Raw genomic sequence first — 13,975 nt, forward strand, 5'->3', positions numbered from 1 at the left:
TTTTGGTTTTAAGTACGTAATCTGTGCACTAATCAAGAGGAGATATATGGAGGCTTCACCTTGAAGCAACAGTGTGTCTGTGTGAAGGCACTAACTGAAGCTCAGAACAACAACAACAAAAACCCCAGAAATTAGACCGTTTACACCCAGTGATGACTGCTATAACAAGTGCAAAATATTCAGCAGAAGTTTCACAGGGATGGATTTAAGAAATCCGATATGTGAATATGAGATAAGGAACTGTGACCTTTATTCTCAGACCTTTAGCCTTAAATTAATCTTAGGTTTAACCTTTAACCTTGACCTCTCTTATGTTACTTTAGCCATTTCAGTAATAGCGGCCTATGCACTGTGTCTCTACTTAATCTAGAAATCTAAATATTTCATCTCTTCATTTTGCATAGGAAACATGGTTTAGAACAGTGTTTTAATAAACATTTGGAATTGCTTCACATTTCTTAATTGATTTCTTGTCCACTTTATGCTGAAAACTTTCCATGTTTGAAACCTCTGCCGATCTTAGTTTTATAAATTACCCATAATTGGGAAGATCCACCTCCCCTGATGTTTATGCTGGGGTATCATCCACTGAATAGAGTGACCGGTTCAGGGCCATTAAACCCAATGCTGTTTGCCAGGTCATTCTTTTGGAATGATATCCTGGAGACATGTAATTAACTCCCCCACTGATTGACAACAGACAGAACAGTATAATCAGTCACTTTGTATAAACACTCATCATTATTACAAGTGGTGTTTGGGGACAGATTCATGCTCCTCTGGTGGGGAAGAGCAATTTGTACTCTTTCTGCCAAGTATCATCATCTTCCTTTCCTGCTCAAGATATAAGGCAATGGTTGATTTTTTTATCTGCTGACTTTCAGAGAGCAAGATAAAGCTAACTTGAGCTTTTTTTAGGAACTGAGAGTAGACAGTGGGAATTGGATAGAGTCTTGTTCTGTCTGAGAGCTTTTTGATATGCACCCATGAATTATGATAAATTTCACTGCTGTGCCTGCAGCTTCTCCAATATGTACCTCAGAGAGGCCTGGCAATGAGCAATGCCTTTTTTTGGTACACAGGGAATTGTTAGTTAGATGAGCGGAAATCTCAGATACATGTTGGTAACAAGAGGAGGCACTACTGGGTCAGTACACTAGTTTATCACCTCTCACAAAAGTTTTGGAGGACAGATTCTTTTGCACAGGGACAGAGCAGGCTGTGAAGTAAAAGGAGGAATACTCATGGAGAAAACTACCCAAGACGTATTGATAAACACGCAACAGGAGCCTTAGGGTAGTGTTTGCAGAAGATTTTGCTGTTACTGTGTTTTGCTGTTGGTTTTGTGTTTATCATATCATACGTGAAAAAAGTTGCACATTATGTTAAGGACTATTAGGCCAAAGATGTAGGCTCAAAAACTGGAATCTCATTGATTGAGACAGAAAGTCACCGTTTTATATTTGTTTTGAAAATGCTTCGGCCTGCTCTCTCATTTGTTGGACAACTTAAGTCTTCATGAACACAAGCAGGATACGGAAAAATTGTCCCATTTCTGTGTTGCATATTAAGTTGCTAGGGGTGTTTTGGATGAGGAAATACAAAAAAAGGAATGTTGTAATTAACATGGAGTTCTTTGCCTTTAACATAAAGAAAGTGTAGTTTCTAATTAAGTTATAGGCATGCATTACAACTACACAGACCTCTATGTTTTAGGCCAGCACACAAATGAAAGTGTGCACTCATGTCCATGCTGAACCTGATGAGTAACTGCACAGGTTCTTGTATATATACTGAGGATTTTGTTGCATACACCTAACTGTGACTGCAAAGTAGAAGCTTATTTATTTTGTCACCATCGAAACCTACAGCAGAGTCATTGAAAATCCAGTTACAAGTTGTCCCTCAAATGATGTAACTTATTATAGCATATTTCTCTGTTTCAGAGGAATATCTCTGGGGTTCATTTGTCAGCACTGAACAGGGTGAAAGATCTATGTTTGAGCCTCCTAGGCACCCTTGTAATACAAATAAGGGTAATCAACAAGCTATGGTTTTAAGTAATTGGTTTTGAAATGACCCTGATGGTTCTTACATGCTGTGAGCTGTCAAGAAGAGGCAACATCCAACTGTGAGGCTTCCCGTCATTGCTAAGCCATGGCCGATGTGCTCAAATCTCCAGTGGTGGTGTAGAGAGACTGGCTTGGTGATGGTGGTTCTGTAAACGGTCCCTGTTTTCATTTGGCAAGAAGTGAAATAGGCTCAGGCTGGTGTCATATCACAGCCGTCAATAAAATATGACTCATTCACTCTGATCTTGAATCAGAGGACCTGGCATTTTTTGTAGAAAAATAAGAATTCTCCTTCCCTTCACTCTTCTCTCCCAAGCAGATAATTTTAAAACCAAACTTAACCATGCATGTAGATCCACAGGAAGATTATTTTTCTTTGTGTTTTGACTGTATCTTGGGTGCTATACTTACTGCAGCGTGTCAAAGGGAATGCTGAATCACTTACCATTAACCAAGAGGAAGCTATCAATGAGTGTCTGTCTCAAGTCTCCTTCAGTATGCAAAGGATCTGAATCCAATACAACCCCATCAACTTTTAACATATCAATTACCACCATCTATGTACAGGAGGCACAAAGGTATTGATGAAATCCTGGCACTTGTTGAAGTTAATAGGAGAAGTCTCATTGCTTGCAATGGAGCCAGGATTTCACCTAATGCTTATGGAGCAAACTCAGCTGTGCAGGTAGACTGATAAGTATCAGTCCAGTCAAATTCAGCAGAACAGAAGATGTAGTTTTCGAAAAGAATGAGGCTCTGGAGTCAAGAAGAAAGCTTTGAAAGTTGCCTCTAGGTTGGCTTCACAGAGGCTGATATCATAGGGTAAGCCTGAGAGTGTAGGGTATGAGCTCTTTTTCCCCCATTAGTCCAGGGTTTTTTGAGTAGTTTAGTTTGAAGAATTGAGTTAATCTTTCTGAGAGGAAAAAGTTCAAATATTTTGTCTACAGTGCTCTGAAGAAGGCTTTACTTCAGCCAGTGAGAGGCTTGCAAGAAATATTGGCTCATTTCAGCTGGTGCACTCTATTATCACTGGAGCCCAAATTCAGAGGAAATCTGAAATGAGCCATAAAAAGTTTATTTTAACTTTTTGGAACAGCGCAACTAGTGAAAAGAAAATAACTGTGATGACCAGCTTGGATGAAAAAAAAAAAACCCAGAGTGAAGAATTTCCTAGACAGCAGGAAAGACCAAATTTCTGTACAGTTATTCTCCAGCACATAACCCAGGATTGTGATGTGTATAATGTAGAATTTGGCCTTGGAACATCATGACTACAGAAACAGGATAACTTGAAGTGTTTTAGCTTTTGTACTGAAAGTTTTGCATAGCTTTTCTCATACCCAAGTGGGGAGAATGGGTAGGTAGTGGATAAAGGCCTTCCTATAAAAAGACCTTCTTTGAAGTATTCCAAGTGGGGTACATATACTTCAGGGAAGGACAGTAGGAGGTTTACTTTGTTATCAGGTAATAATAATCCTGATGAGAGACAGCCTATTCCAGAAAAATCACTTTGATGATCAAGTAAATTTTTTTCTGAGTTGGTTTTTTTTTTTCACCTTCTCTGTTTGGCTTTTTCGAGTCTTTTTTTTTTTTTTTTTAATGTTGTCACTGATCCTAGAGAATGAACCAAAGAAGGATTTCTGTTTGTAGCCATTTGCCACCTCATACCACCTGCAGCTCAGACTGATTCCAGAAGTAGAGCAGGTCAATGGCATTTGCCTCAAGACTTTGTTTCTTTCAGAGATAGTAAGTGTCATGTAAACTCTACCTGAAAATTATTGTGGTGTTACTTTAGTCTAGAATTGAATGGTAAGAACTTTCTAACTGACTGGGCTGTAATTTATTACATTCAGGTCCCAAAATGAGCATTTTCCTTCTTGCCAAGCCACAAGATACCTTGTTTCACAGAAATGCAAGGAAAAGCCATCCAACACAGTTTCTGTTCAGAATTTAAACCACTCTTTTTCAGTCCTGTTCCCCTAACACCTAGCTAGGGACTACAGGCAATTAATGGACAAAGATAATTCTCTTCCTTGAAAGGTATCCCTTCCACTACTTATTGAGTGTCAGGGGATAGATGCTGAAGTAACAACACAGAGACAATTCTCCTTTTTAATGCAATGTATGAACTAGGATCTCACGTGCATCAGAGCCAGATCAGAGCAGGGAGCCTCCTATTCGAGGGACTACACTGGCTGCTCGAGGCTGCTGCCTTTCTGGCTGTTTTGCTCTTCTGCTAGTATAGAGAGGCTGGACAGTGGACCAAGGATTTGGTCTTCTCTTCCACCCAAGCCGGTATCTTTTGGTCACAAGTTAGTGAAGTGTTTTAAGTTAAGTAAGCTCTTATGTTGTCCAGAGGGCTGTCCTACACTGTACCTCTCCAGCCAGGTCGCAAGGTAGTACCAGCACCAGCCATACTAACATTTCGTAATTGGACTTTGAGCATACGCAGAGCCGGAAAAACTCAGGCTGGCAAGACTAGGAGTTTTCTAGTTTTTGCTGGCTTTGTGCATGCTATAATCTGCAGTGTCTGGCCAGCTGAGGGAAACTTAAATGGATTATTTTCAAGAAGTACATTTCCATGGTCTGGCTGTCTGCTGCCTCCAGACAGGATTTAGTCATGAAACTCACTGCCAGTCTCTTAAAAACTAACCTTCAGAGCATGTTTTGGGCTGCTTCATAAATTGCAAGGTTAAGTTACAAGTCTCTCCATTACCCCTGCCCAAAGGTGCTGCATATAATAGTTCTTTCATCATGACAACCTAATGGGGACAAATCACTTGAAGCATTTCCCTGAAGGTATATAGGGAAAATAATCTCAGTACCTACAGACACCCGCACACAAATGCATGCTTACAGTAGTCAGTCTTTTCTCTTACTTAGTTTTCCTTGTTAAAGCTAGATAGGATGGTGAGCATGGGAAGAATTATTTTATGACAATTGTACAAGAATTTTGTTCAGAGAAAACATAGTCCGACTCTCATATTGAGACTTGGAACACCACTTTCTTGTCTCAAGTCAGATCACAGAAATTAAACTTTAAAAAAATAATGCTTGAGTTTGGATCATATGATCTGGATCTGAGGTAGGAATTCTTTTTTTGCTGTTGAATTATCAAACAGGAAAACTCCCTCACTCCGCAGGAGACACTGGATAGAGAAACTGGTTTATTTCTTATCTAGGCATCATCACATCACAGAACATCAGTATTGGCTGGAGCTGGAGGATGGTCCAGATTATATTTTTGTGAAATATAATTGAAATCAGAAATTGTGCAAGTGAGTTTTTTTGCTCACACAGAGGTAGCAAGATTAATCTAGCTGTCATCATCTGGGCAGCAGTAGGAAATTCAGCCAGAGAAGCCTGTGCTGTTCTAGCTCCAGCGCCAATGCAATTTTTCTTGCATGCTGCTCAGAATTTCCCTTTGTAGTGAGAGTATTGTCATATATACGCTTGGTGAAAAAGCTGAACAGAAATAAAACCAGGGAAAATTTCCATCTGCATCCACCTGAGATATCTTTTTCTTTATAAATGGACATTTCTCCCTCCTTTCTCTGGTGAAAAGTTCAATTTCAGCCTGAAAAGAAATCTTCCATTTTGTGGCATTTAGAAGAAAAGCTGAAGGAATGAATATGTGGATACGCAGAAGTGATCCTCTGATGTCCTCTTAACTCAGTCTGCTGGTTAGCTCTATCAGGCACAGCGCCTGTCCTTGAGAGGGCCTGAAGCAGTGTTCCCTCTCCCTGCAGTCAGCAGGTATTTTGGGGAGGGAGGAAGGACTATGCAGGGGTGGAAGATGTTCTCCATCATTCCAGTCAGCACTGTTCCATCACCATCCAGCATTAGACAGAAGTTTTTATTCCCTGCATTTGAGCTTGTAAGCAATAGGTAGGAGACTGAATTCTTTCACCAGTTATCTGAACACTGACTCATCAGTGTTTAAAATTAAGCATATGGAAAGCCTCCTTAAATCAATGAGACTTTTAATAGAGTGTAGGTATAGTGTTAATCATCTGCTTAAGCAACCTATAAGAGTACAGACCCAAAGAGCACATTAAGGTTTGCCTAAAGATAAAGAATGATGTATGGATGATTTGATTTGAAAAGCAAATAGGGCCTTCTTAATTAAAAAAAAAAAAAAAAAACAAAACAAAACACACACCAAAAAACCAACCAACCAAACAGAAAAACAACCCAAAAAACTTTAAAGTATTCCTTAGGGAAATAATCCTCTGATTATCACCTCTGGGCTTTACCTGATTCTGGATTATTTGCAAAGGTCCTTCCCTGCTTATTTTATCTGTCTGAGTCGTTTTTTATAAAAACTTCTAGATCCCAGTATTTATATGTTTCAGAAATACTTTTTACATACAGCTGAAATGCAGAAGCATTACTGTGTACAACGTGTTTTTCAGAGACTAACAATTAATTGCTATGGCCAGATGTGAAACTCTGAAAAAAAAAAAAGAAGTCGTAATGCATGTACTTGCAGGAACCCCCTTTCTCCCTTAGCTCTAATTGTGCAAATGGCACTGAGATAATAATGTAATTGTTTGTCTTTTCCGTGAAGCGAATATGAAGACTAAAGTAACATCTGGCTTTGAGAAAGTTAAAGTTAGAAAACCTGTAGCTTGAAAGAAACAAGCTCATCTCCGGTTAAAATTCTAACCACAAATCAGCACTCAGAGCTTTTCCCGCTTCATAAGAGTTAGCATCCTAACAGAAATTTTTCAAAGTACCTTTTCCTGGAGGTCTCTGATAACCTTGGGTCTCTTCTTTTATTTATGCTTCAATAGAGTTTAAAGACAAAACCTGAAAAGTAAATCTGGTTGGAAAATTTCACAATAAGGGTTGGGTTTTTTCTTTGAGAAAGAGATATTTTTTCAAAAACATTTTTTGAAGAGTTGCCAGCATTACTAAAACGATACTTTTTTGCACATTTATATCAATTTTGCTATGACATTTTGACGAATCTTTTTATGTAGTGTTACTTTTAAGATCTTAAATCATTTTCACAATCATTACAGAAAAAAAAATAATTTTAAGTCATGCTTCATCTGTGAAATCCATTTTTTCATGAAGTATTTAGAAAGTAATTTGAATAAAAATTGACTAATTTATATTAAAAAGAAATTTCACAGAAAAAGATAATGAAGCTGTTTCAAGCTCTATGAAACAAAAACGGTTTCAGGGTTTTTTGTAAATTAAATTATTTTTTCTTGGATTTTTTGTGTTACCAGCTAATCTAAAAATTGCAGTTGATAATAAGCACAGAGTGATTATTAGTGAAGATGTCATCATCAAGAATTCTCCAGGCTGCTAGCGATGAAAATACTGTGTCTAGTTTTGCTCCAGGCAACATTACCACTATCAGAACCAGAAACCCACTCTCGTCTGATTACTGTTGTATAAAATTTAGCCTATAAATAAATACACAGGAACTCCCCCCCTTTCCATCTACCCTCCACCCCCCCACCCCCCAGTGTCAAAGCTGCTAAAAAGGATCTCCAAGTGTTAGAGCAAAACATTTTCACTTTTTGATCTGGAGATCTTCTTTTTGTCTGGGATCCCTTCATAAAAAAGGTAAGCCAAATTGCAGGTGATAGGATGGAAAAGTAACAGAGGGCTCAAGAACCAGGTCTTTGCCTAACCAGTGAACTGTTTCGACTGATTAACATCAGTAGCAATAAGAGATATGCCTGTACGCTTTCCCTATGGGCAGTTCTTTGTACATCTACTGCACATCTTCTGTATGGATCAGAGAAATTCCCCTTGCATCAAACCAAATCTCTTCCTGGGGCTAAGTGGAACAGAGTTGAAAGATCAAAAGAAAGCTAGAGTCATTATAAAAGAAAAGGAACATAAATGATAATATCTTCACTGATGATCTGGATGAGGGGATTGAGTGCGCCCTCAGTAAGTTTGCAGATGACACCAAGTTGGGTGGAAGTGTCGATCCGCTGGAGGGTAGGAAGGCCCTACAGAGGGACCTGGACAGGCTGGATCAATGGGCCGGGGCCAACTGTATGAGATTCAACAAGGCCCAGTGCCGGGTCCTGCACTTGGGTCACAACAACCCCATGAAACGCTACAGGCTTGGGGAGGAGTGGCTGGAGAGCTGCCTGGTGGAAAAGGACCTGGGGGTGTTGGTTGACAGCCGCCTGAACATGAGCCAGCAGTGTGCCCAGGTGGCCAAGAAGGCCAATGGCGTCCTGGCTTGTATCAGGAATAGTGTGGCCAGCAGGCCCAGGGAGGTGATCGTGCCCCTGTATTCAGCACTGGTGAGGCCGCACCTCGAGTACTGTGTTCAGCTTTGGGCCCCTCACTACAAGAAGGACATCGAGGTGCTGGAGCGTGTCCAAAGAAGGGCAACAAAGTTGGTGAAGGGTCTAGAGAACAAGTCTTAGGAGGAGCAGCTGAGGGAACTGGGGTTGTTTAGCCTGGAGAAGAGGAGGCTGAGGGGAGACCTCATTGCTCTCTACAACTACCTGAAAGGAGGTTGTAGCGAGGTGGGGGTCGGTCTCTTCTCCCTAGTAACAATCGATAGGATGAGAGGAAATGGCCTCAAGCTGCGCCAGGGGAAGTTTAGGTTGGATATTAGGAAAAACTTCTTCACCGAAAGGGTAGTCAGGCACTGGAACAGGCTGCCCAGGGAAGTGGTTGAGTCCCCATCCCTGGAGGTATTTAAAAGACGGGTAGATGTGGTGCTTAGGGACATGGTGTAGTGGTAGACTTAGCAGTCTTAGGTTAACGGTTGGACTTAATGATCTTAAAGGTCTTTTCTAACCTTAATGATTCTATGATTCTATGATAATGTGGGTGGTGTTATATTGCCTGGAGGAGTCCTAGGTATGAATTTAGTGAAATCACCACCTGTGTTGCTTCTGCAAAGGCAAAATAGGTGCCTGGGTACTTAACAGCATAATAAATTCAGGTAACTATCTTAGATGTAGAGATCAAATATCTTCCTACCTATGCTTCAAGCCAACGGACTTCACATGGACAAACATTTGTGTGGAAGAGGCTATTTATTAACTTATGGCTGTGGTGGGAAGATGTTAGGTGATGAACACCCATTAAGGCTGACTTTGTGAGAGCCCCCGCCTGTAGTGAGTTAAGTTGTTTTAGATAGTCTTTCCCCCGAAACTTTTTTTGTCCGTTTGCTCTCACTTAAAGAATTCAGTCGTTTTGCCCATATCTCAAGTTTTCTATAGAGTCTTTCCTCCTACCCTCAAAGTGAATTTACAAACCACTGATTTGGTGGTCCAGTGAAAAGGATTGGCCACGGTGCTCACATACCAGCTTTGACTGGATTATTCAGCCTGGTTAGAAAGCATAGCTGGTGGACATGGAAGTCTGTTTCAATAAAATGCTTTTCTGGAAATATTTAATACTCAAGATCCAGTCGAGATCCAGTGATTTCAGTTCCCTTCTGGGTTAGTTCAAAGTGCCCCTTTGGACCAAGCAAGCTTCAAATGGTTTGTGGACTCTCTGAGGAGCAAACCTCGCTCTTCCTCTTGTGTTGTCTGACCACCACTGCTGGGTTAAAAGCACTGAGCCTCAATGAAACAAAGTGGCCTGATAAACCTACTGTTGTTAAGCCTGGTACCCCCCTATTGCTGCTCCACCATCCCCAGTTATGTTTCAGCAGGGAGCTCCTCTACTACTTCCACCAGTCCAGTCCTCACCCATGCACAGACCTAGAAGACCCTGGCCCCCAGGATGGAGTCAAAGTTACCCTTAAAGCCATCTGATAGCCAAATGTCAGTGCCTTCCTCATGTGACAGTGCAGATGGCTTTGAGGCATTTCTGCTTTAAAAAAAAAAAAAAAAGAAGAAGAAAAAAAGACATTTTGTAGCTGGACATTTTCAGTAAAGGCCTCCTGATTCTGTCAATGTATGCGAGCCTTATCTAGGGAGATCATGAGGCTGAATTGGGGATTTTGTTCTTTAAAGTTGTGAGCCTCTTTGTTGTACTTGGGCCAGTTCTAAAATTAATATTTAGCAAAGCATGTAGTTATTGCTATGTGCTTCAGTCTTGGCTAGCTGAATTGTATTTAGCAATGTCTGTAAATAAAATTCTCACAGCTCAAACTCATTGAGATATTCATGTTTATGCATGAATTTAGGAACGACTACCGGTGAGGTTTGGTTTGAATAGTCACTGTTGAGCAACACTGGACAACAGCCAAGATATGGGCACCAAATTCAAAGCCATTTCAGAAAATGATCTCTGTAACTATTGTCTCACCTTCACTGACTGTAAAAATGAGAATGGTAATGTTTGCCCATGGCAACTAGTGTTTTGAATATTAACTTATATTTGTAAAGCACTTCAATGAGGTAAGTTACTCTTAATTCAGGACACCATTTGACCATGAACATGCAAATACACATAATCCTGTATTTTTACACCTCACAAAAAGATGGAGTCAAGGAATCCTTTCTTTCTAAAATACATGAACTTGCTTTCGTCAGCCAGCTCCATAACACACAACTGTCAGTAGCAAGCTGTGTTGAGATTCCACTTGTCATTTCATTTTGATCTGGACAATATGTTTTTAATACGTCTTGTTATTTCCTTCCAGATAAAACACTCCACTCAATGCATATCGTAATTTCCCCTGTAGTATTTTTCAATAAAACCTGTTTTGTATCTGAAGAAAAATGTGCTCTTTTGTTCTTTTCCCCTTTGCCTCCTCAGTGCATAGTCTGGGACTGGGATTCCAATGGAAAGCATGACTTCATTGGAGAATTTAGCTCGACTTTCAAGGAAATGCGAGGAGCTATGGAAGGAAGACAGGTAAGTGGAAACTACCCAAGCAATCTCAGTATGCGAGCTTTGTAGAGCAATGTTCCTCAGACAATCCTGTAATAAAGCAAGTGACGTTGTGTCATCATCTCTCAGAAGTTAGTTGCTGCGTTGATCTCTCCTATAGGTTTCACTGTTATCTGGACATGATAATCTGAAAATGCAAAAAGCAGCCTTTCCTGTACTTCCATGCCTGAAATACTTAGGGTCTTTTTCTAGTTCACATTCTACAGGCCTTTCTTTCTGCTAAGATTTGCTTTGAGCCCAAGCAGATGGTTTCTATGAGGTGCTGTGCTGTTATGGGTACTCAAAGCATTTCCCTACTGGCCTAAAGGCCTTCATTGTGTGAGGGTCATTCTCCATCTTTCTCCATTTCTCATGTGCTACGTTCATTGCTGCCAGCTCTAACTTGAACCCATCAGGATGAAACTGATCCGTTTCCTAAATATCTCCTGAATTACAGTCCTAAGGGAAAATGAAATTGTTAGCTTATTAATAATTTAACTTCTTTATGTCAGCCTGATCTTTTCAAATTGAAGTTGAGGGTAATTATTGAATATGATAAATGATTGGGCATATCTAATTCCAGAAATTGTCATTTCCTATTATTACTTACTCCTGAAGGTGTTAGTTTTGATAAATTCTCTGAGGGGGAGTTAAAAATGTTGACTTTCTAATCTGCTGATAATTTGTATTCACGGCTTCCTGGTGATCTCAAAACCAAACACAAATGCCTAATAAGATTTATTTGGGCTTTATGTTAAGGTTCTATTTATAATGTGTTAATAGAAAGCTAACAAAGAGTCAAAAGTTGTTTAATAAATGGTAAGCAGTCAGGCTATTCCATAGGTCAAGAAGTTTTTATGATTCTTCTAGTTACTTTCTGTTGATGTTCTTAGAACAACCCAGAGTTCAGCAAATTCCATGTGTGGAAAATACTGTTGATGTATATCAGTCATATATTAACCCATTATAAATAACTTCTGAACAGAACCTGAGTGTAAATGAAACCCTGTTTTGTTCTCTCAAATTAAGTCAGAGGATCAAAACTTAATCCAAATTGAATTTGAGTGGAAATAAAACCTACCTAAAGAGGAAACAGATTCCAGAGTGAATAACATTAACAAGGCCAGTGATGTGACAACACTCCAATTTTGTATACAAATACCTGTGGCTGGGAAATGACTATGTGAGAGTGGTAAAGGGTTTGTATTTCCAATGTAAATGTCTTCAAAGGACATCACAGTCATTTCCCAAAGACACAGCTTGTTGTGTCTTTGGGACAAGCAAATTGCAGTCCAGAGTGCCAGGAATGGCTGTGAAGGATAAACTGTATGTTCTTTATTATGATGGAGAAACAGTGTGCTCTTTTCATCCTCAGCTAATGAAAAGGATGGTTACTTTTTCAGAGGCATAAGAAGTTAGTACGACCATTTGTCAATTCTTGTTCTGGGTTGACACTGCAGTATCAGAGTGCCGTCCAGGAATGTTTTAATGTTGCACAATGCTTTAAGTGCCTGAACCTGTGTCTTGCTAAGGGCCTGCCATTTCCCATTCACAGGCTGCCTCTCACCTGTAACACTGCAATCTGCTTTTCACTGCAAAAGTGCAGCTTTTCTCCTCCACAAGCCTAAGTTGTTGTGGCATTATTTCTTGTTGCTCTCATTCTGTTGTTACTGTGCAGTTACTCTGTGGTCTTGCACCTGCAAAACCTGATGCTGTTGCTATAGCCAGTTCTCATGGGGCACAACTGCCACCAGTGTGAGAATCAGTCCTCCCCCCTTCTCTCTTCTAGTCCTTGTTTTGTAGTCTGTTCTAGAGGAAAACATGATTTAGTGGATAAGATAGTAATTAATAGTGAAATGACTATTTATTTACCCACTTTAGTGGGTAATAAATATTGCCAAAAAATATACATGCACATGTATATTGCACATGGCTCTTGCACCTGATGAAAGCAGGCTTCAGTGAGCACTAAGCACGATAGGCAAGAACAAGCAGTAAGGAGTTTGAGCGGATCCTGGTGAAAACGATATGGTTATTATGGAAAAAGTGTTATGATCACATGTTGTACAGGAGAGGTCGCTTGTGCAGGAGACCATGTCACTTGTCACTTGGCTGGAGCCAGAGAGCAATTTCCCTTTGCCTTTCTCTCTTTTTCTCTCCTTCTGTCCCACCCTCCCTCATCCGATCTCCTTTTCCTCTATTCTTCAGAAATAATGATTGCTGCTAAAGGCAATATATGCCATTAGCTGCGGACCCCATAAATACATCTTAGTGTATAGTTTATCTCAACATCCTTTGTGCAACATTAAATAATGTGATTAGCATTTGTCAGTTTTTTCTTTAGTTTTATTCTTCCCAAAGAAAAAGCATGTGCAATGGAGTGTTTACTTTGAATAAAGGGAGTTTAGTAAACCTTGAGGGAATGGCAGAGGAGGAGGAAGGTGTTTTGCCTTCAAGTGGATGTGTTGCTAGGTATTTCTAATAAAGAAGGCCACATCAGAGAAATGTAATTTTATGTGGGTGAGGAGATGAGTAGGTTAGACATAGCCCTTCATTCCTAGAAGAGACTTTTTCATAGCCTCAGACCAGAAAATGTTCTGTTTTCCATGTAGTACTCCTTTCAGTCAGAGGAATAAAACTGCCAGCTACATTTTATTTAAAAGAAGGGTAGAGGTGGTGCTTGAGGACATGGTTTAGTGGTGGACTTGGCAGTGATAGGTTTACGGTTGGACTCGATGATCTTAAGGGTCTTTTCCAACCTTAATGATTCTATGATCCTTCAGCCCGTGGCATCAAGCATTCTTTCACATAGCATCACAACAGTGAGTGTCAAAGATGAGGACCAAAACCTGGAATTTCATCTCAGATGCTGTGGAAGCCAGTGTGAAGAGCAGAACTCAGGTCTGACATCCCTGTTTGAGTTGCTAAGGTGACACAGTGAAACTTTTTATTCTGGTTATATTTTCTTTTGTGCAGTAGACTTTATGGCCAGCCACAGTACATTGCTATAGTTCTGTCAAAAGATAATTAAAAGATAATCAAAACACCCTAGTGATTGTCACCCAGGGTTTTTCACTCTCCCAGGC

The 13,975-nt window shown here is 40.0% G+C and overlaps 1 protein-coding gene across 3 annotated transcripts in view; it reads left to right on the forward strand.

Annotated features, from left to right (window-relative positions):
• Positions 1 to 13,975, forward strand: part of CPNE4 (copine 4) — a 243,640-nt gene that overhangs the window by 176,176 nt on the left and 53,489 nt on the right. For all 3 annotated transcript variants that reach the window (XM_087769916.1, XM_087769913.1, XM_087769909.1), the window contains exon 8: positions 10,776 to 10,874. In XM_087769916.1, coding sequence (XP_087626042.1) covers positions 10,776 to 10,874 — 99 coding nt within the window. The remainder of the gene's footprint in view (positions 1 to 10,775; positions 10,875 to 13,975) is intronic.

The sequence above is a fragment of the Nipponia nippon genome, unplaced genomic scaffold, assembly GCF_047370975.1.
Source record: "Nipponia nippon isolate SJK-2023a ecotype South Korea unplaced genomic scaffold, ASM4737097v1 scaffold_1, whole genome shotgun sequence".
In the NCBI taxonomy this organism is placed as follows: domain Eukaryota; kingdom Metazoa; phylum Chordata; class Aves; order Pelecaniformes; family Threskiornithidae; genus Nipponia; species Nipponia nippon.